Source organism: Myxocyprinus asiaticus, chromosome 40 (assembly GCF_019703515.2).
Source record: "Myxocyprinus asiaticus isolate MX2 ecotype Aquarium Trade chromosome 40, UBuf_Myxa_2, whole genome shotgun sequence".
NCBI classification, from domain to species: domain Eukaryota; kingdom Metazoa; phylum Chordata; class Actinopteri; order Cypriniformes; family Catostomidae; genus Myxocyprinus; species Myxocyprinus asiaticus.
In genome coordinates, this window is record NC_059383.1 from 13,405,854 (window position 1) to 13,427,258 (window position 21,405).

Sequence of the window (21,405 nt, forward strand, 5' to 3'; positions counted from 1 at the left end):
ACCAATTACTGTACGTCTCAATGGGTGAATCCCACAAAAACACTTTTTGGGGATATATTAACCCCAAAATCAAGCATATTTATGGGACCATTAGAAGTTTTTGCATTGCGGCATTATTTTCATGACAATTATGCACATTTTCCAAACAATTCTGTAATGTGTCAGTCTTATTATTTACAATGATGATTGTACCTATAATACAGTAATTAAATTCAGTACAGAAAATTAAAACTAGTGGCATAGCCACGGGTGTGCCACCCAAACTGTCAGCTTGCACACCCAAATTAAGTGAGGTTTTTTTTATGCTCAATAATTGTAGGGGTGTAAAAAATGCATCCATGTGATGAAGAACATTAGATACATCGAATTAATGATCGATTTTAGTGATGATAATAATAATCAATGTGTTACTGATGATGTGATTACATGCATGCACCAATAATAATTTTAAAAAATTACATTACAGTAATGAGAATTTTATAGGGAAATATTGTTAATTGTCATTAAATAATGTAACAATGCAAAAATTATTTATGCCCTGAAAAAAATAAAAATATACAAATTGCTTCATGTGGTAACATCTAAATTAACTGGTTTTATTTACGTAAATAATATTAATTAACATGTCTCAATCAACTTGACTACATAGTAACATTAAGGGTTCACATTTAAGGGTTAGATCAAGTACAAAAAGCTTCTCAAGGCAACCATTACATGTTACCGCTTCAAACAGGGTGGTGCAAAAATAATCTTCATTTTCTTAATGCAAAATTAATTGTTTTTTCTTTTTTGTTTTTCTTTTTTTTTTTTACCCGGAAGTTTTTGGCAGATTATGAGATTCACCCTTAATACTTACTGTCAATGCTACACTGAAAAAAATGTCAACCTAAAAAATGTGTAGTAATATATAAATAAACTAGCTTTATTCAATCCAAAATATTATTTAACATAATAACTTTTGGTTACATATAATACATTTGGTGACACGAAACAAATTTTAAGGTTTAGATCAAGAACAAATAGCTAATATTGCAGAACTCTTAATTTATTAATAATTTATTTGTTTGCAGAAAGTTTTTAATGTCGCAAAAGAATACAGTGAAACCTAACAGCTAATATTCCAGTGTACGTCACATACTCAGAAGAGTGATGATGTGAAAATGACAGTGACAGTGAAGTGATTTGTGAGGGAAATGATTCATTACCTACAGTATTTCAGAAGGGAAGAGAAAGTTGTTTGTTTTACCTTGGTGAGACCCACCTGGAAAAACTCGGCTATGGTAGCTACATGGGTGGCACAGGCACACTTCCGGGCATCAGGCACATCTTCACCAACCTAAACACACATTGTTATGTATACGATTATTTCACTGACTACAACTGCAGTATATGGGTAGTTGACATAAAATAAGTCCTGCAGTGTAACAGGCTATACTCTATCAAAATCTATTGTAAACAGCATTTTGCCAATTCTTCTATAATTATTACACATGTAGTTTTTATGACCTCATATTGAGAGACATACCAGTATACAGTATATATATATACACTACCGGTCAAAAGTTTTGAAACACTTACTCATTCTTTATTATATTTTTTTTCACATTTTAGAATAATAAATTCATCAAAACTATGGAATAACATACATGGAACTGTGGGAATTATGTTGTGACTAAACAAAATCCAAAATAAATCAAAACTGTGTTATATTTTAGCATCTTCAAAGTAGTCACCCTTTGCCTAGATTTTGCAGAAATGTACTCTTGACATTTTCTCAACCAACTTCTTGAGGTATCACCCTGGGATGCTTTTTAAACAGTATTGAAGGAGTTCCCATCTATGATGGGCACTTATTGGCTGCTTTTCTTTATTATTTGGTCCAAGTCATCAATTTAAAATACTTTTTTTTTTTAATTACATTTTAGTTTTATAATTAAATAAATTAATATGGTGGCACAATTATATTTTTGTCTACAAAACTAATTTCAAACATTTAAGCATACGCCTTCAGATCAAAAGATTTTTAAGATCATGTGAAACATTTCAGTCAAGTGTTTCAAAACTTTTGACCAGTAGTGTGTATATATATACAGTATAAATATACATATATTTATTTATTCATTAATCACAACACAGGACCAATTATAATGAAATGGAGAAGACTACTTTGAAGATGCTAAAATATAACAGTTTTGATTTATTTTGGATTTTGTTTAGTCACAACATAATTCCCAGAGTTCCATTTATGTTATTCCATAGTTTTGATGACTTTATTATTCTAAAATGTGAAAAAAATTATAATAAAGAATGAGTAAGTGTTTCAAAACTTTTGACCGATGTCCAAGGACACGCCACATGTCAACTATTCGTATGCAGTGGGTGTAAAGTAACAGAGTAATGCACTTCAGAGTACTGAGAAAAATTCTGCAATATATAATTGTCACAGATTGCTCCCTTAGGTAGTTATAGCCACCCACCGCATTCACAAAACTAAAAACTGATAATCACATCCTTAAATTGAGGTGGAAATTGAGTTCCACTGCAGAAAGACATGACAGGCGTTTCCAAGGCAACAATGCATTTAAAACAATTCAAATAACCATGGGCAGATTTCTCTTATCAGTACCTATTCAATATAATATAACTCTCACAATTTAATATACTTACTATGAAAATATATGGAAATGTACAAAACCAACAAAGTACCAAGAAAACTAGTAATTAACTGAAAAGAATTACTTTTGCATCCTATTCTTCTGCAACCCATTGAAGTAGCTAAGTGTGCATTTATTTCATGTGTTGTGTGCAATTTTAAATTGTTTACATTTATATGTACTCCAATATACTGCTGCTAACTTCAAAATGGGCATTGTAAACTAACAAATTGGCATGCTAAAATCATGTCTGGAGGCTTTTTGGCTGGTTCTATTTACTCTATTATGAACAATATTATCTTATAATAATTATCTAATATATATATGCACCCATTATACACAAACAAAGTTTTTTTTTATGCATTTCAATTTCACAACAAAAGCCATTTAATTAGTTTGAGTAATCTTTATTAAAATTAAATGAAATAAATAAATATTTTCAGTGTTATTAGGTCAAATATGAAATACTTGCTGCAGTTTCCTATATTTTACTGTATAATACTGTATATTACTTTCATGTTTTAATTAATTTTTATTAGCATATTTATAGTAAGACTTAAGAACTGGCCATTAAAAACTCAGATTTAAAATGAATAATTCATCCAAAAATTTAAATTCTGTCATCATTTACTAACCCTGATTCAATTGATGATCAGCTGATACATTTAAAACATCTGATTCAAAAGATCCATTTGTTTAAGAATCGGACATCGCGACTTCCATGCAGACATACAGTAGGTCAAGATATAAAAGTTTGTTCCTCACATAAAACTATGGTATTACTTTAGAAGACTTGAAGAGCATGAGCTGCATGGACTACTTTTATGATACTTTTAAGTTTCTTTTGAGTACTTTTTTAAATTGAAAGCTTCAGCCCCATTCATTGTAAATGCATGGAGAAGGATGACCAGTTCATTCAAAATTACTCCCTCTGTGTTCCACAGAAGAAAGACAGTCATACAGGTTCGAAACATAATAAGAGTGAGTGAATAAAGACTTGAAAGTTTTTTGGGGTGAACTGTCCCTTTATGGGTGCCACTGAGGTCACATTTAAGTCTATAGTCTATGAAGTTATATTGACGTCTCTGTTTTTGTTGACTTCTAGAGCCTCTTTTCCACTGTACGTTACGGTTTGACTCGACTCGACTCTGCTCGCTTTACTTTTCTGAGTTTGCTTTTCCACTGCAGTTTAGTGCAGCCTCAACGTGGGTGGGATTATAGGCTGATCATCATAGTTGCGTCACCCCATCCAGCTCTCGTGGATCCTCTCCACGGCTACTAACAAGAGGAACGTCTGTACCTCGTTTATTGACCACGGCGTGGTTTTGCGCACAGCCATTTCTTTTTACAATTCGAAAGTCGCGTGAACAAATGATACTGCTATCGCTGTTGCTAACTTTAAAAATAGCGGGTTGATGTCCCGTGTCGCAAATCCAGTGACGCTGGTAGTGATGATTCTCTCTGACCAATCAGTGATCTGCAGGGATTTGACATCACATTTAGTATCGGCTCGGCTCGCTTGGAACCTCAACCGAGGTGGTACTAAAAAAAGTACCAGGTACCAGGTACTATCCACAGTGGAAAACCCCCAAAAAGTGAGCAGAGTCGAGTCAAGTCGAGCCGTACCGTGCAGTGGAAAAGCCCCATAAGTGTTCTTGCTAACAGCTTGCAAAATGCCAATGTTACTGAATGGCTGTGACGTGAACTCACCCAGTTGATGAGGATGTAGCGGGGCAGAGCTGAGGTGGGCTCTTTCAGGCTGCAGAAACCATACATGATGCGGGTGTTATCGAAGGTAACTGCGATCTCTGCCAGCCCACCCTCTGTCAAACACACAAAAGACACATTTCATAAAGTACATACAGTATTATAAAACATGAAAAATATCTGAAATGTAAAGTCTTCTTTCCTTAAAATAATTAAAGGGATAGTTCACCCAAAAACAAACATTCTGTCATCATTTACTCACCATCATGACTTTCTTTCATCCGTGGAACACAAAACTCCATTCACCATTCAATATCATTGCATCTTTTTTCCATACATTGAAAGTGAATGGTGACTGGAGTAAATGATGACAGAAATTTCATGTTTGGGTGACCTGTCCCTTTAATACTACTGTATAATACAATTCTAAATGCATGGGTCTAAACTTTTCAGTTTGAGATGCCTAATTAATCCCCTTGTCTGTTGGCTACCCATTATGCTGATAACCATGACTGATCAGCGAGAGACTGATTCTCATGAGAGCTACGGCTGTGCCAATCAGAGCTTAAAAGCTCAGACAGAGACAGATCTCTAGAGAGGGCTGGACTGGACAGATATTAAGACACACAGTCACACACACTGTCTGGGGAAGTTATTCCATTCTCTCTCATAAGCCCACTTTTCACTGCCCACGCAAAAAATGTAAACATATATTCAATGTGCAAGGCATCTGCCACACTATAAAAGTGTCTTTTACACTTTTGTACAACTTTACAAAGTATGTTACAAACTTAACATACTTTAAACTAATCTTAATGTAAAACTTAAAAATAATCTTCATAAAATAAAAATCTATGTAATTTACAATTTAACAGAATAGCAAGTTGTGAAAATAAAATTGTAAAATGCACTATTCCTAGTTGTTCCAGTATGTACATTCCAATTAAAATAAAATAAAAAATAAATAAAAATAAAAAAAATGGGTTTGTTTATGGCTCTAAAATCTAAATGTTTAAACCTGCACAGCACTTTTTTTTTATTTATTTTTGGGTCAATTAAATTATATAAATAATATATAATAATATTAGTCACAGAACAATTCTTCTGCCAAGTAACATACAAAAAAAATCTGGTATTAAAAAAGTATTAAAGTACATCTTTTATTAAAAGGTATTAAAAATCACATTATGAGTAAGTTTGCTCAACCTGAAGTTAAACATAGCAGTTAAGAAGTTCTAAATATAATTAAGAAGTTATATATAATATTAATAATATTAGTCACGATAAACAATTGTTCCACCAGGTAATTAAAAGGCAGACAGACAGACAGACAGACAGACAGACAGACCGACTGACTGACTCACTGACTGACTCACTAACTGATAGGTTTAGCAATCTTACTCATATCATGCTTTTTACAGATTTTTAGTACCTCTTCAAGAACAGGGTGCTATGATGTTAAATGATTTTCAGTTGTACATTTATTGCCGCATTAATTTTTGGACCCATAAATTACATTTGTAGCCTGTATAATTACATGTATTTTTTCTGCGGTTCTCAGAAACCATTGTGGTTACAGTTACAAATACTTCAAAACTGACTTTGCAAATAAACGTGGGAAATCTCTTTAAAACAGACTTCATATGACCAAAGTAACTCCTGAATTATGTTCTCTGTGCTAATCAACATGACCCTTAATAACAAGCTCTCCATTATCCACAGACTCAATGATTGTCATCAGTGTGAAATGACAGGTTTACCTCCTCCAGCTCTGAGAAAAGAAAGAGAATGCAGTTTGATAAACTTCAGCATAACAGAATAAAGAATAATAGTTTAAAATGGAGTGAGATGTGAAATTCTGGACAGTAAAGGATGTTATACACAGTACGCGATACGCAGCAAACTGCAATTATTTATTCATAAAATATGCTACTTTTCTATGAAATAAGTTAATCGTGATGAATAGAACTCTGATTAAATTTATAGGATTGGTGGGCAGACATCTGCTGTGTACGAAATCACTTACGCGTTCACTAAATGCCACATAGTGCACTATATAGGAAACAGGGAGTTTTAGACTATTCTAAAGGGAACTAACCACATACAGTAAAAGCTAAATGCCGGATGATTAGTTATGAAAGAAATCACCTCTAATGACACACTACAGCTATGAAAATATAAAGTATTTTTATCTTTTGTGGGGTACGCACAACAAAATGGCAGGATTCATGAAAACAAGCATGCCATCATTCCCATTGAAAACAAACTTGGTTTTACACGTACCGAGTAAAAAAAAAAAGGTTCGCAGGTAACCCAGGTTCTGTGAATAAAGTCAACAAGCCACAGTATGGGTTAGCCTCGCTGATGGTGAGCTGTCAGGAGACGTATATCAAATTAATCAACCTCTACAAATACAGGTGTGGGCCAGTACTTTCTCTTTTGCAGACTGGCACCACGCATTTACCTGAGTGACAACACATGTGTTTTGACCTTATTCACTGAACCTGGGTTATCTGTGTAACCCTCCGTTCTATTTCACCTCAGTAAACACACCAGAGTATAGGTCAACCGTGTACCAGTTAAGGTCAGGAGGGGAAAATAATGGGGCAATAAGACCAGAATCTTTTATTAGTTTCCATTTTAATTGAACAAACAAACCACCAGGTGTCAAAACAAGTTAATAAAACATGGCAAGGAATACTAATGTGCCCAAGAGACAGCCATCCCTCTAGTAGAGTGGGCCACCACCCCCTTGGGAGAAGGCACACCCACATTGTGGTAAGCTAATCAATCTGACCACCTAGTTGGCCAATCGCTGTTTGGACACAGCCAGGCCTTGCACTGATTTACCATAGCAGACAAACAGTTGATCCGTTTTCCTTTTTGGTTGCGTGCAAGCAATTTACCTCCTCAGTTCTCTGACTGGGCAGATTAGATACAATCTAGCAGCTTCCACATAGTCATGAGAAGGGGAATGAAAAGGATCAAGGACAAATGGCTTGGATACATATGAGTGGGGCAGTACCTTTGGCAGGAATGCTGGGTTTGAAAGGAAAACAATGGCTGAACCCTCTTCTCCTAAACTTAATCATGTCAGGTGCACATACAGGGTATTCAACTCACTCACCCTTCTTGCTGAGGTAATAGCCAGAAGAAAAGCTGTCTTAAATGAGAGATCTCTAAATTGTCCAAGGTTTAAAGGGGGCTCTGTCAGAGAATCCAATAAATTGCACAAATCCCATAAGGGGATCTTTCAAGCTTGTGATAGGCAAAATCTACATGCCTCTTTTAGAAAGCGACAGTTAAGAGGCTAGAAACCAACTGAAGAACCATCAAAACATGCATGGCAATTAGATATGGCTTCTACATACCCCCTCAAGTTCACTCTGCCAGAACACTTTTCAACAGGGACAGTAGAAAAGACAAATCGACTCAACATCACAAGAGACAGGGTCCGTCCCCCTGGACTGACACCACTGAGAAAACCTTTCCAGATGGCTAGCATTGAGCACGCTCGTAGTTAGAGCTCTACCCACTCGTAAGGTTGTTAGAACACCTTGTCCAAGACCCATGGATGGCTCCCGTCTATGGGCCAAACATTCAGTCTGTACTGCCCTAAATTTGGGAGCCAGAGTTGACCTGAGCCTGCAACAACATATCTTGCCTGACTGGGGAACACCAAAGTGACCCCACCAGCAAAGTGACTAGATCTGGTATCCATGGCAGCTGGGGTCAGTCCGGCGCAACCAACAAAACCCTTGCCTGAAAAACCCCCACTTTGGCCATGACCACTGGCAGAAGCAGGAAAGGAAGAAATGCATACAAAAGAAATTGAGGCCACTCATTCGCCAGAGCATCCACCCTTAAGGATTCTCTGGGGCCCACCACTGAATATAATGTGGGACAATGTGTGGTTCCCTGTGAGGCAAAAAGTTCCACCTGGAAGCAAGCCCTGAACATGCCCTGAACAATGGCTGAACATTCCCCTGGCCTGTCACCACCCCTGGACAGAGACAGGCTGATACATTGTCCTCTTCTGGAAGATGTACAGCCCTCAGTAACACACTGAGCATGTGCCCATAGAAGGAGCTCCCAAGCCTTTTTGTGTAAAGTTGGAGAGCGCACCCCGCCTTGATGATTGATGTATGAGACCACAGTGGTACTGTCTGTGCCCAAATGACACAACCTGAATGGCTGCTGCCATAAGGGCAAGCAGCCTCTGGACACACTTCACTGTCACCTGCTCCTCTGCGAGAAACTGGGACAAGTGTTCTCTTAACACTGACTGCCCCTGTGGAATCAGAGAGGCTCTCATTGTAATTTAATTCAAAATCAAGCAGAGATATGTCACTACCCTAGTGGGAGTGCGGTAACTCTTCTCCCAGTTCAGTGTAAGCCCCATTTTCTGTAGGTGGGCCAACACCACCTTTGTGTTGATCCTGGCCTGCTGTTCTGTGGGGGAACAAATTAACCAAACATTGAGGTAATTGGTTATGTGAATACCTTGGCGAGTAAGTGGAATTAGTGCTGCATGCATGCACTTTGTGAAGGTGCAGGGAGCTAGGGATAGACCGAAAGGCAGTACCTTGTACTCATATGCTTTGCCTTGAAAATAAAAATAGAGGTACTTTCTGTGACTCTTTTGGATTGGAATGTGTGAGTGAGGCAACTCTTCTCCCTGTTCAGTGTCAGCCCCATTTTCTGTAGGTGGGCCAACACCACCCTTGTGTTGATCCTGGCCTGCTGTTCTGTGGGGGAACAAATTAAATAAACGTTGAGGTAATTGGTTATGTGAATACCTCAGCGATGAAGTGGAATGAGTGCTGCATGCATGCACTCTGTGAAGGTGCGGGGAGCTAGGGACAGACTGAAAGGGAGTATCTTGTACTCGTATGCTTTGCCTTGAAAATAAAACAGAGGTACTTTCTGTGACTCTTGTGGATTGAGATGTGGAATTAAGCATCATGGAGATCCACTGTTGTGAACCAGTCCCCTTGCCTTCTAAAGGGGAAGAGGATTGTTAATCAAACATATGAAAAGGCAGTCACTTTTGATGATGATTAAACTTCTAGAGATTTAGGAGGGGGTAAAGACCCCCATCCTTTTTTGGAATTAGGAAATAGGTGGAATAAAATCCCTGCCCTGTCAACTCTGAGGGCAGGAGTGTTACTGCTTCTTTTCTTAGAAGAACTGAGACTTCTTCTGTAAGGGATTGGCATTCTGCTTCATTCCTTAGGACAGTAGGGATAATTCCTTGAAAAACGGGGTGGCTTGGTTCTGAATTGGAGCCTGCATCCGAACTCCAAGGTGCTGAGCACCCATGGACACTGGGTACACTGGCGCCAATGAAGATGATGTTGATGAATGAAGTGTGAGGCCGGAGGCTGCCTCCTGATATCTGTGTGTTGGGTGGATCTGCAGGCTGTCTCCTGTGAAAGTAATGCTGGCCCCCCTGAACTGAGCCCATTGATGAGCCTTGGGCAGTGTTCCTACACAGCCCTGAGTAGGCTGGACCTGACGACCTCGCCCGAGCCCAGCTACCACCAGCTGATGGCTGTGGCACATGGACAGCTAGCACCTGACAAACAGAGCATGTCAGCTTCCTTGTCTTGCATGATTGCTCCAGGACTGTTTCCGATGGGGGCCCAAAAACCTCACCCGGAATAACTTGAGCTGCAAGAGCTGTTATGCCATCTTGGTCCGCTAAATTGGATTGAGATAGCCATACCTGGCGACATGCCTGATCCATGCAGGCCATGGACTGACCCAGAGCCTGGGCGTGTGCACTCGTTCCCTGGATCAGCAAGTCTACCACCCGTAGAGTCTCTTGAATCTCTTCACAGGACACAGCTGAGGACAAATAATGCAGTAAACCCTTTAAATACACTAGCAGGAAAGAGTTGGTGCATGCAAGCCTTGCTGACAAAGCAGAGACATGATAAGCTTTCCGCAGCTGATTGTAAACTGCCCTGCAGTGCCTGTTTGGATGTATAGCATCCCGACCTGCACTCACCAGAATAGCAAATGTGGGCCCTACTTGGGAAGCTGTAGCAAGCCCATAACCTGCAGCCCCAGCCAAGTTGCCCAGCTGTGTCCTGAGGAGGATACTAGAACTAGGAGGACTGTAACTTTGTCATAAAATCTGGGAAAACAGCTAGACCCTCCGCTTTGCGGCATTTAGGGCCTCTATCCAACACAGAGATTGTCAGTGTTGTGGCTTGAAAAGGCAGATGTGCATGCTCTGCTGCTCTAGCAATAACTGCTTTGTCTGAACGATTCAGTGGATTAGGAACAGAAGCCTGAAAGGCATTGTCACCCAGCTCTCAATCCGAGAGATCCTCTAGGTCCAACTGCAGAGGGTTCTCCTTACTTCCAAATACTCCAGAGGCTGCCACTGACAGTTTATCTGGGTGGTGGCATGGATGTTTTACTGCTTGCTCCCTAGTATCTGGGAGTTTTGCAGGCCACCACTGGACCTGCAAAAAACCATGCAAGGTCTCTTGCATTTCTCGCATCTGCCTTTGGAGGTGCTCCATATCCCTCTCTGTGTGCTTACATTTACAAGTCTGTTTCTTTCCACTCTGTTTTCGCCTGTTTTCGCCTCTGTTTCGTTATCCTCCTCCTGTGGCTCCTGCTCTGGCTGTTGCAATGCTTGGTCTGGCAGAACCTCGTAGGAAAAGCCACTGCTAACCTCTTCCTTCAGCATGGCTCAACAATATAAAGGAAGTGGATATAATCCAGGTAGCTTTCGCCCCCTCTCGGACGAACAGGCTCCTTTGGCTGTTTATTTATTCATACCTTCCATTATGTAATTTATATTATTAATCACTATAGAAATAACAATAATCAAACCAATTATTTATGCTAAATAAATATGTATACACTATGTACATATTTAACCAAACATACATTATGCTATATTATATTATTATTTTGTATTACATAAAGCAACAAGTAATATGCTTTACATGATATGTTTTAATCCCTAATAACAACAAACAGCTTGTTCCTCAGGAGGCAAAAAGAGAATGTGCCGGCCGGCTGGCTCGCACCTGTATTTGTAGATGTTGATTGCATGCGGGGGTGTGATTAATCTGCTATACTTCTCCTGACAGCTCACCCTCGGCGAGGCTGACCTATTCTGTGGCGTGTTGACCGAGGTGAAATAGAACACCCTTAACAGTTACTCTTCTGGTTATTAACAACTTGGTTTTGAATCTGTCCTTAGATGGAAGGGTTACAGTCGAGATTTTATGGATATTGAGATATTGAGCAAATGAAAAAACACCTTTGTCTGTGCTCCACACCAACAGCATTAATATCGCATTTAATGCATTTGGCTTCTGTCTTTATATGATCATAGTGTGTCATTCTCCAACATAATCATGGTACAACAACAATGCCAATGAATGTCATCAGTCACAACTGACAGTGTTATTGCTTATGCATGACTAGATTCATGTTGGTTATAATTAGATCATCTATATTTGAATAGGAAGTATGTAGAGATGTTGCCTACCTCCTGATGCAGTCAGGATCAAATCATTACTGTCGTCTTCATATGTATATAAGGCCCTGCAGAGAAGAGAAAGAGAGACATTTTCAGTAAAGAAACTATTCAATCAAATAAACAACATCATTAACAATTTGACATAAAGTACTCAAAAACCATTACGAAGGATGTTAAATTACAGGTGAATTGTGTAAATCTTTTATGTCAAATTACTTTCTTTTATGCCAGCTTATATGCAGAAACAACTGTAAAGGGCCGTTCACACAGAATGCGTTTTTGCATATTGCTATGTATATGCTAATACGTTCTATGTGTTTTTTTTTTATTCCAATGCTACAAAGGTGTTCTTGGTGGGGGGGGGGGGGGTTCTCAGCAGACACTAGTCTGATTGCTTAGAAAAGTATTAGCTCATCTCTCTAAAGCAAGCGGTGTCATTAAGACAGAGTCAATTATTACACAGAATTACAAAAGTGCAACCTCTTTCACTACAACCCCTTTTTAAAAGGTTTCATCTCCATGGTTTTAGTGACAGTTTTGAAATGGGCCCAAACAGAATGGAATTCATACTATCCAGAGGGGCCGAAGCGGTCCACTCTGGGCCAAGAGTGCTGTTAGCATGGAGGAGAAAATGGCATTATCATCTGTCATCTGAGAGTGTTGCGAATGAGGATAAAATATGGAGCGCTAGTACTTGTTAGCCTTCTAACAATATTGCAATGGCTACTTTTATCATTTCGTCTTTTTGTTGCTTGGCTAAGGGAACACTTACCTGTAAAAGCAAGTATGATTCTGGTAACAATTCTAGTTCTAACGCAACATTCCAAGTTCTAACGCATAACCAGAGATATTAATGAACTATGTACTCTCAGATAAGATGTCCCCTAGCATTTCTAACATACCAGGGCTTTGATGTTTAATTCTTATAATAATGGAGGTAATCATTAACATACTGCAGCATAGAGCTAATCTCATTTCCCCATTACTGTGAAATAATGAGTGGGAGTTTGGAGCTACGCTAGTAAAGACAACAACAAGAGGAACAGAAGTTCTACTGCCGTAAGCTACAGTGTGAAGCATGGAAAATGGTGGCCCTTGCTCTTTAGGTTAACTGATGTACAGTGTTATGCATATACTGTTTTCCCTGCCTAATAAAAAGATGAACTTTTTCAATAGTAAGTACTGATAATGATGGCTTCTGAAAAAAACAAAAAACAAAAACATAACATTGGATAGTGCCTGAAATGGAAACTAGACTTACTTACATTTTCTGAAGATGCTAGTTGTGGGTGGCTGTTAGGGCAGTGCTATGCAGTTGCTAAGGTGTTCTGGGCATTTTTTTTTTTTTTTTTTTTAGCATATTACTATGCAGAGTCGAAGGTGTTCTGAGTGTTTTTACCGTGTTGCTGTGTAGCATCTCTAAGGTGTTCTGTAGGTGTGTCCCAAACTGCACACTTCTGCACTATTCCACGTCATTGTGTAGTGTAAGTAGTGAGAGTAGTATGTTAACATTGAAAATGCAAGTGTACTTTAAGTACCCGGATGATGCACTTTTTCAACCATCAAAACGGAGTGTGGAATGTTGGACATTTCATGCACTCAGAGCACGCGGCTTGCCGTACATAGTGGAAGGGGTGGAGTTATCTGGCTGCCCTGCTGGTCTGACAAAACAACTGTAAATAATGGAGAATGTAGCAGCTAGCAAAATTTCAAAATCGGATTAAATCACAAAAAAAAAAAAAAAAACATAGAGGTAGTCAAAAAAGCATGTGGCCACATCACATTTAAACACCGACCTGATGCATCCTGGACAGCAGCGAAGCACAACCTCTCACCTGTCAATCACCCGTGTCCCACCAAACAAAAGTTTAAACTTACATATGGATTTAAAAGGGAAATTACCGTTTGATCGGACAACTTAAAAACGAATACAAACCCAAGGATGAGAACTTCATGGCTCTTCCTCAGTGTGTCTGTCTGATTTCAACACGTAGAGGGACTAGATGACAAGCTAAGTTATTTCTTACACACACCTAGCGTTTCACTTCAGAAGACATACATTAATCCACTGGAGTCGTATGGAATACCTTTATGATGACTATGTGCTTTTTGGAGCTTCAAAAAGATGGCACCCATTCACTTGCATTTTATGGAACTACAGAGCTGAAATATTCTTCTAAAAATCTTAATTTGTGTTCTGAAGAAGACAGAAAGTCATACACATATGAGATGGCATGAGGGTGAGTAAACAAAATGTTTATTTTTGGGTGAATAAATCCTTTAATGCATGAACTTTGTCAGCCCTAAAATGTTAAAACTAAAACAAAAACTACACATAAAAAAAACTAAAATGTATCAAATTAGAAAACTAACAATCTTATAGTGCAATCTAAACTAAACTAAATAAAATAGAAAAAAAAAAAAAAAATATATATATATATATATATATATATATATATATATATATATATATATATATATATATATATATATAAACTATTATAATCATGATTATAGGTGGAAGTGAGGTCTGATTTAAATCACCCTCATCTGACTCATCTAAGAGTGTCATAATGAGAGGAATGTTGGTCTGCACTGGCGGATTAATCCTCATTCCCCAAATCATAAACTCCATAATCAGCTTTAGTAAATGACATCAACCAGAGATCACAGCACATAGTCTGTATATACTGTATGAACTAACAGCACAACGGTGCTTGCATCAGTTTCATTACTATCATTGATCTGGAAACACCAAATACCATTTAACTTAGGGTACGTTTACATGACAACGATGTACTAAAATCGGAAACGTTTTTCCTTTGCGTTTTTGAAAAGTTTCGCGTACAGACGACAACATTGTCAAAACGATCCCCGTTCACACGGATCAGCGAAAACAACTAAAAACACTGTATTATGCATGCCAGGCCAGTAGTTGGCAATGTCACTTTGTAAAGAAACACTACGCGCCTGCGCACATAAGCCTTCTTCCACAGAGCGGTGAATACAAACAATGAAGATGGCGAAAGCATCGAGCAATTTTGTCTGGATGGAAGATGAGGTTGCATTATTACTACAATTAATTTGCCGGAGAAGCGTCAATAAACTCAAAATCTTGAGCAGCACAAACACAGTCCTGTAGTCCACCACTGTAGTTTTGAATGTCTCGCGCATTGTTTTGAAGTACTCGCACGCATGCCTATAGACTGAACTCTCAAGATTATTCAGTAAACTCTGCTCATTTTTACCATCACTTCATCTCCTGCCTTCTTCTGTATTCCCCCTGTTGACTCTTGGGCTGGTAGTAGAGTAAGTTAACATAACAAGCTGTTGATGTTGACTGGTTTTGGATATCAGACAGAACTCTGATATATGGATATCTTCTGATGGAGAGAGAAGTCTTGTGTACACTGGATCTAACATGCATTTTCACTGCCTCATGTTTTCATATTCTAAGCATATCGTTGAATACTGTACATGGCATCACATCTCTGTCTATAGGCTATATACATAAGCGGTGGGTGAATGAATTGCAGGGTAAAGGTACATCAAATAAAATTAAGTAAATAAATAAATAACATTTAAAAAAACAAATACATTTTTCCCATCTGAATCCATACACTAATTTCAAGATTTTTAAACTGCAGGTTCTGCCTACTGTACAATGTTCACACTCCATACAAAACGCTCCAAATGAATAAATTGTTGATTATTGTTATTTGCACAGACACCAGTATTCATATTGATAATTATACATCTCAAATTGATGCCTATCAATCCATAATTCTTTATATAACACGTAATACGCGTGCGCATGACGTCATCGTTTTCACAAATTCACATTTTTGCATGTTTATACGGAGACGATAACAGCATCGTTTTCAAAAACGTGCAATTTGAAACCCGTTTACAAAAGTTTGCGTTTTCAGGCCCCAAAACGCCGTTGTCGTGTAAACGAACAGCCAAAACGCATACAATTTTTTCTGTATTTAGTTGAAAACGTTGTCGTGTAAACGGCCACTTACATTATGTGGCTTGGTCTTCAATAATGTGAGGGAGTATATGCTCATAATTATAAACTAATTTGAGATTAATGTGATATGTGGTTGATCCCCTTTGTGTCTAAGGGTAACAGGGGTATAACATTAAATAAAAAGATAGAGGGTAAACTATTTGAGTGCTAGGAATCAAGGACAGACCCAAGATGTACCAAAAGAAAATGAGTTTATTATATACAATAACTTCAGTCGTAAGTGCAAATAAAGTGTAGAGGAAATATTAACAATATATATACAAAACTCTTCAAATCGAAGTTAACAAAGTCGCACTAGGCAAGGAGGGGAAAAGGGACACGGAAGGTGCCAAAGAAAAGAACAAAACAAAACAAAACACAAACTGTCTTCCAATTTAAACCTCTAAACTGTCTAAAGAAAATATAGAAAGAAAAGAATCCTCAGCGACGCCTTATCTAAACTACCCTAACAATCTAAGAAAAAAATGACAGAGGGTAGCACTCGCCCCTAAACCTAGTGAATCTATACAAAGTCATAGAACCTAAGTGTTGTGCAATATACACTATATTGCCAAAAGTATTCGCTCATCTGCCTTTAGACGCATATGAACTTAAGTGACATCCCATTCTTAATCCATAGGGTTTAATATGACGTCGGCCCACCCTTTGCAGCTATAACAGCTTCAACTCTTCTGGGAAGGCTTTCCACAAGGTTTAGGAGTGTGTTTATGGGAATTTTTGACCATTCTTCCAGAAGCCCATTTGTGAGGTCAGACACTGATGTTGGACGAGAAGGCCTGGCTCGCAGTCTTCGCTCTAATTCATCCCAAAGGTGCTCTATCGGGTTGAGGTCAGGACTCTGTGCAGGCCAGTCAAGTTCTTCCACACCAAACTTGCTCATCCATGTCTTTATGGACCTTGCTTTGTGCACTGGTGCGCAGTCATGTTGGAACAGGAAGGGGCCATCCCCAAACTGTTCCCACAAAGTTGGGAGCATGGAATTGTCCAAAATCTCTTGGTATGCTGAAGCATTCAGTGTTCCTTTCACTGGAACTAAGGGGCCAAGCCCAGCTCCTGAAAAACAACCCCACACCATAATCCCCCTCCACCAAACTTCACAGTTGGCACAATGCAGTCAGACAAGTACCGTTCTCCTGGCAACCGCCAAACCCAGACTCATCCATCAGATTGCCAGATGGAGAAGCGTGATTCGTCACTCCAGAGAACGCGTCTCCACTGCTCTAGAGTCCAGTGGCGGCGTGCTTTACACCACTGCATCCGACGCTTTGCATTGCACTTGGTGATGTATGGCTTGGATGCAGCTGCTCAGCCATGGAAACCCATTCCATGAAGCTCTCTATGCACTGTTCTTGAGCTAATCTGAAGGCCACATGAACTTTGGAGGTCTGTAGCGATTGACTCTGCAGAAAGTTGGCGACCTCTGCGCACTATGCGCCTCAGCATCCGCTGACCCCGCTCTGTCATTTTACGTGGCCTACCACTTCGTGGCTGAGTTGCTGTCATTCCCAATCGCTTCTACTTTGTTATAATACCACTGACAGTTGACTGTGGAATATTTAGTAGCGAGGAAATTTCACGACTGGACTTGTTGCACAGGTGGCATCCTATCACAGTACCACGCTGGAATTCACTGAGCTCCTGAGAGCGGCCCATTCTTTCACAAATGTTTGTAGAAGCAGTCTGCATGCCTAGGTGCTTCATTTTATACACCTGTGGCCATGGAAGTGATTGGAACACCTGAATTCAATTATTTGGATGGGTGAGCGAATACTTTTGGCAATATAGTGTATGTCAAGTGACAGTTCTTACCTGTCCTCTTTTCCCCGTCTGTGATAACACAGCGGTTTACAAGTAACGTGTTTGAAGATGGTGAATCACACAACAAGAGACAGCAACAAGAGACAACATTAAGTGAACAAACAATACCAAAACAACACCATTAACAAAGTAGGACAGAGTTGTAAAAAGCTATGAGCAAGTAAGCAAGTAAAACAGTAAACGAGTAAGCTGCCATGCTAGCTGTGGTGCGCTCTTTTATGGCAATGTGGTCTGCTCCAATTGGCGGACGTAACACCCCCACCCATAACAAGGCAACAAAAACATGTTTATGACATCTAAAAAGGCAACTAGATTTGTAGAAGATGTGAGTGCAGGTGCCTTCCTGTAGAAGAAGTGTTTGCCAAGGTGTTGCTTTGTGTTTTCTAGGGTGTTCTCTGTGGTTGCTGGGTGGTTTCTTACAGGCCTAAGTCAAAAGAATCCACCCCCAAGTTTCTATGATTTTGACTCGGGTCTCTTCTTCAGTGCAATGGAATGGAATGGAATATGGAAGGGCACTTCTAAAGTCAATTGTTCAGCCTTTCTAACAGGCTGATACACTGTTTGAAATATACAGTAGAATAATGTTGAAAGAATAACACTAGTCCCCAGTGCACTGTATATATACACTTGCCCATTGCAAGATCATCGCATTATGTGGATCCAGTGAGGAAAGAGTTTAGATAACTCAATCCATCACAATTGATTATTTAGTTCATGCTATTATAATGTTGATTATATGGGAACTAGAAGACCATCATGTGTTCTGGAAAAAATATACCCTACAGCATCAAAATAGACCTACTTGACTATGCTCTAATTGTTTTCTATCTGAGTCATCTCACAATTTAACATCTAGGCCAGATGCCTAAACCTTAACCAAAAATTCCTGTTATGCTCCAAGTTTCTCTTTCATCACCTCTACCCAAACCATTTCCCCTTTGCCTGCTAACAATCTACACTCACGGCCCTAACAGAGCTTTGCCCACCAACCTAATATGACCCCTCCCCACGGGGCCCCAGCCAGAGTCATTAGCTCATTCGCAGCCCGTCCCACGGTCACCCTGCCAACATGAAGTATACTGTTGAACATACCACATAGCATGAGCACAACAACAAAATAACTAACAAAACTAGAAGTTCTGCTAATGTAATTGTCACAGAAACTATTACAGAAAATCACAGGGGAAGGAGGTGCAGATTTTGCTGTTGTGCTTCTATAAATAATTCAATTTAAAGCAGACGCGTTTTATTATTCATAAAAGACTCCCATGACCTAGAAACATAGCTCTGAATGTTAGCGAGCCCTGGGTGAGGTGATTCGCTCAATCCCGAGAGTGGGGGGCCTCCTTCATTGTCTCGCATTGTGGGAATGATGCGAATAAACACTCTAAAATCACACTAATTAGAGTGCTCCCTTTCCGGGAAAGAAACGTTGCTTTTCTCTATGCCACATCAACACTAGACAAACTACTGGAAAGAATGGAATGTTTGATGTTTCAAAGACATGAATAGTTTGACTAAAACATACATATTGGCTAGGGATGTCATATGTACCAGTACTTCGGAACAAAGTCTTTCTGCAGTATCAGTAGCGGTAATGCGACTGCACGCATGAGGAGTTAAATGTATTTCTTGGACAAATTGGTCATCTTGGCAAGGTAGTAATGTAACCAGTTGGTTATGTCAAAGAATGTCAGATAAAATATTGAATTTTATTTTTTTTAATGATTTTTTTTAGAGTCTAAAAGACCTGCTGCTGTTTATTATGTCAAATATTAATCAGACAACAATATTGACAAGAAAAAGAGAAGACCATTTACTGCAGTTAATGCAGACTTTCTAATTCATTAAGTCATCTTCATTATTAATGACTGTTTACTTGAATAATTCATTATTATATGATTAATATTTACTTAATTGAGAAATCCTTAAAAGTGACACGCTAATGTTTAAATTATTATTATTATTTATATTCATATACATTTTTTTAAATAGTAGTGTGTTCAATAACACATTCGTTTTTGTTTTGGTAGAGAATTGTAAAATTTTACTGGTTTCATTGGTTTTGACTACTGCAATTTTGTTATCTTGACAACTATTGTGACAACTAGTGAATTTCCTCATTGTCAAAGGTGCGCTCAGTAAGAATTTATCTATGTCATCCTGGACTTGCTCTGACACCTAGGGGCATAGATGCATCATGATGTCATTGTGAAAAATAACTATTCACACTCAGCCATGATGAAATTAACTGAAGAGTGAAAGTGTCCAATAACAGGGCGGTTACAGAGATTAAGTGAGTAGTATTCAGCTGGTCATGTCATCTCCATGAAGGGGCCCTCTCAATGTAGAATAAAACAGCTTTTCTAAGATTACTGATATTGATATGGAGTTTTCATCTCATGAGTGCTCATTAATTTATACATATGTTTTAAAACTGTACATTGCGCTAGCAGGAAGTAGGAAGTAATCGCATTCACATAGCTGATGATGAGCGTGATTCAGATGTTGCATTTTCGCTTTAATATAAAATTTTTACTCCACTGATGGTTAGGTTTGGGGATGGGGTTTTCATTAGGAGGTAGAGTTAATAAAATATGCATTCCTGTTGACTATTACATCATTTACAACTAAAAATACAACTTACTTTTGGCGCCACCACATGGACATTTCACCTGGAAACTGGCACTCACACGTGCTTATACGTTCAACAATACTTCTATCTTCGGCCACTGGAGGCAGTGATTTGAATTTTGATCCGATTGTTCCGATTGTTTCTCAGAGGGTCGCCATGTCCAATCTGTCTCATATCCATGACAGCGCTCTTTTTCCAGGAAGCTGAAGAAATCAAACATTTCCAAAATGTTGCCTACAGCCTCAAAAACTGATCCCACATGTGTAATATATCTTACATCGATGAGAAACAAGAGGCAAGTCATTTTCTCTAAAGTGAACACACATGTCCCCTTAAAGCAGAAATTTTCTCTCCTGTTATGCAAAAGAGTGAGAGATACTGTTTGTGACTTTGCAGAGAAAAGGTCACAGCTTGGTAATATGGTTTTGTAGTTCATGTTTTTCAAGTTGTAACGAATATACTGACCAGGGAAATGTCACATTTCAATACGGAAAAGTAGCAAAATGAACAGAATACACAACTGTCCAGACGGCATGCATTTACTGCCAACAGGGAGAGGAAATGCTGTGATAACAGATTTCATTTAATAATATCAGGACTCTCAGGTGTGCTCTGGGGAAGGGCATTGAAAATGGCACACAGTTAGATTGTAGAGATATTAAAAACAACAGACAACAAACACTCACACTACTAGTCAAAAGTACACCTTATTCTTTCAAATTAATTTGTGCACATTTTACAATAATAGTAAAGTCATCATGATTATTAAATAACACATAGAAGTATGGGAATTATGTAGTGACTAAATAAATAGTTAAATAAATCAAAGCTGTCTTGAGCGTCTTTAAAGTAGCCACATTGTCTAGATTACATATATGCACTCTCTGAGCAATCTCTCAACCAACTTCATGAGGTGCCACTTGGGATGCTTTTTAAGCAGTATTAAAGGAGTTTGCTTTCATACAACAGTTATACATTATAAAAATATGAATAAGGCTGTAATTTTTCACGAAAATGTTTAGTACAGTCTATGGCTGCTGATTTAGCA

The 21,405-nt window shown here is 38.6% G+C and overlaps 1 protein-coding gene across 3 annotated transcripts in view; it reads right to left on the bottom strand.

The window, feature by feature from the left end:
- The window catches only part of LOC127431021 (drebrin-like), a 125,081-nt gene that overhangs the window by 24,162 nt on the left and 79,514 nt on the right, over positions 1–21,405 (bottom strand). For 2 of the 3 annotated variants that reach the window (XM_051681208.1, XM_051681206.1), the window contains exons 2-4: positions 11,881–11,936; positions 4,365–4,477; positions 1,247–1,336 (exon numbers count right to left, since the gene is read on the bottom strand). In XM_051681208.1, the coding sequence (XP_051537168.1) occupies positions 1,247–1,336; positions 4,365–4,477; positions 11,881–11,936 (259 nt within the window). The remainder of the gene's footprint in view (positions 1–1,246; positions 1,337–4,364; positions 4,478–11,880; positions 11,937–21,405) is intronic. The other variant, XM_051681207.1, reaches the window with a different exon arrangement.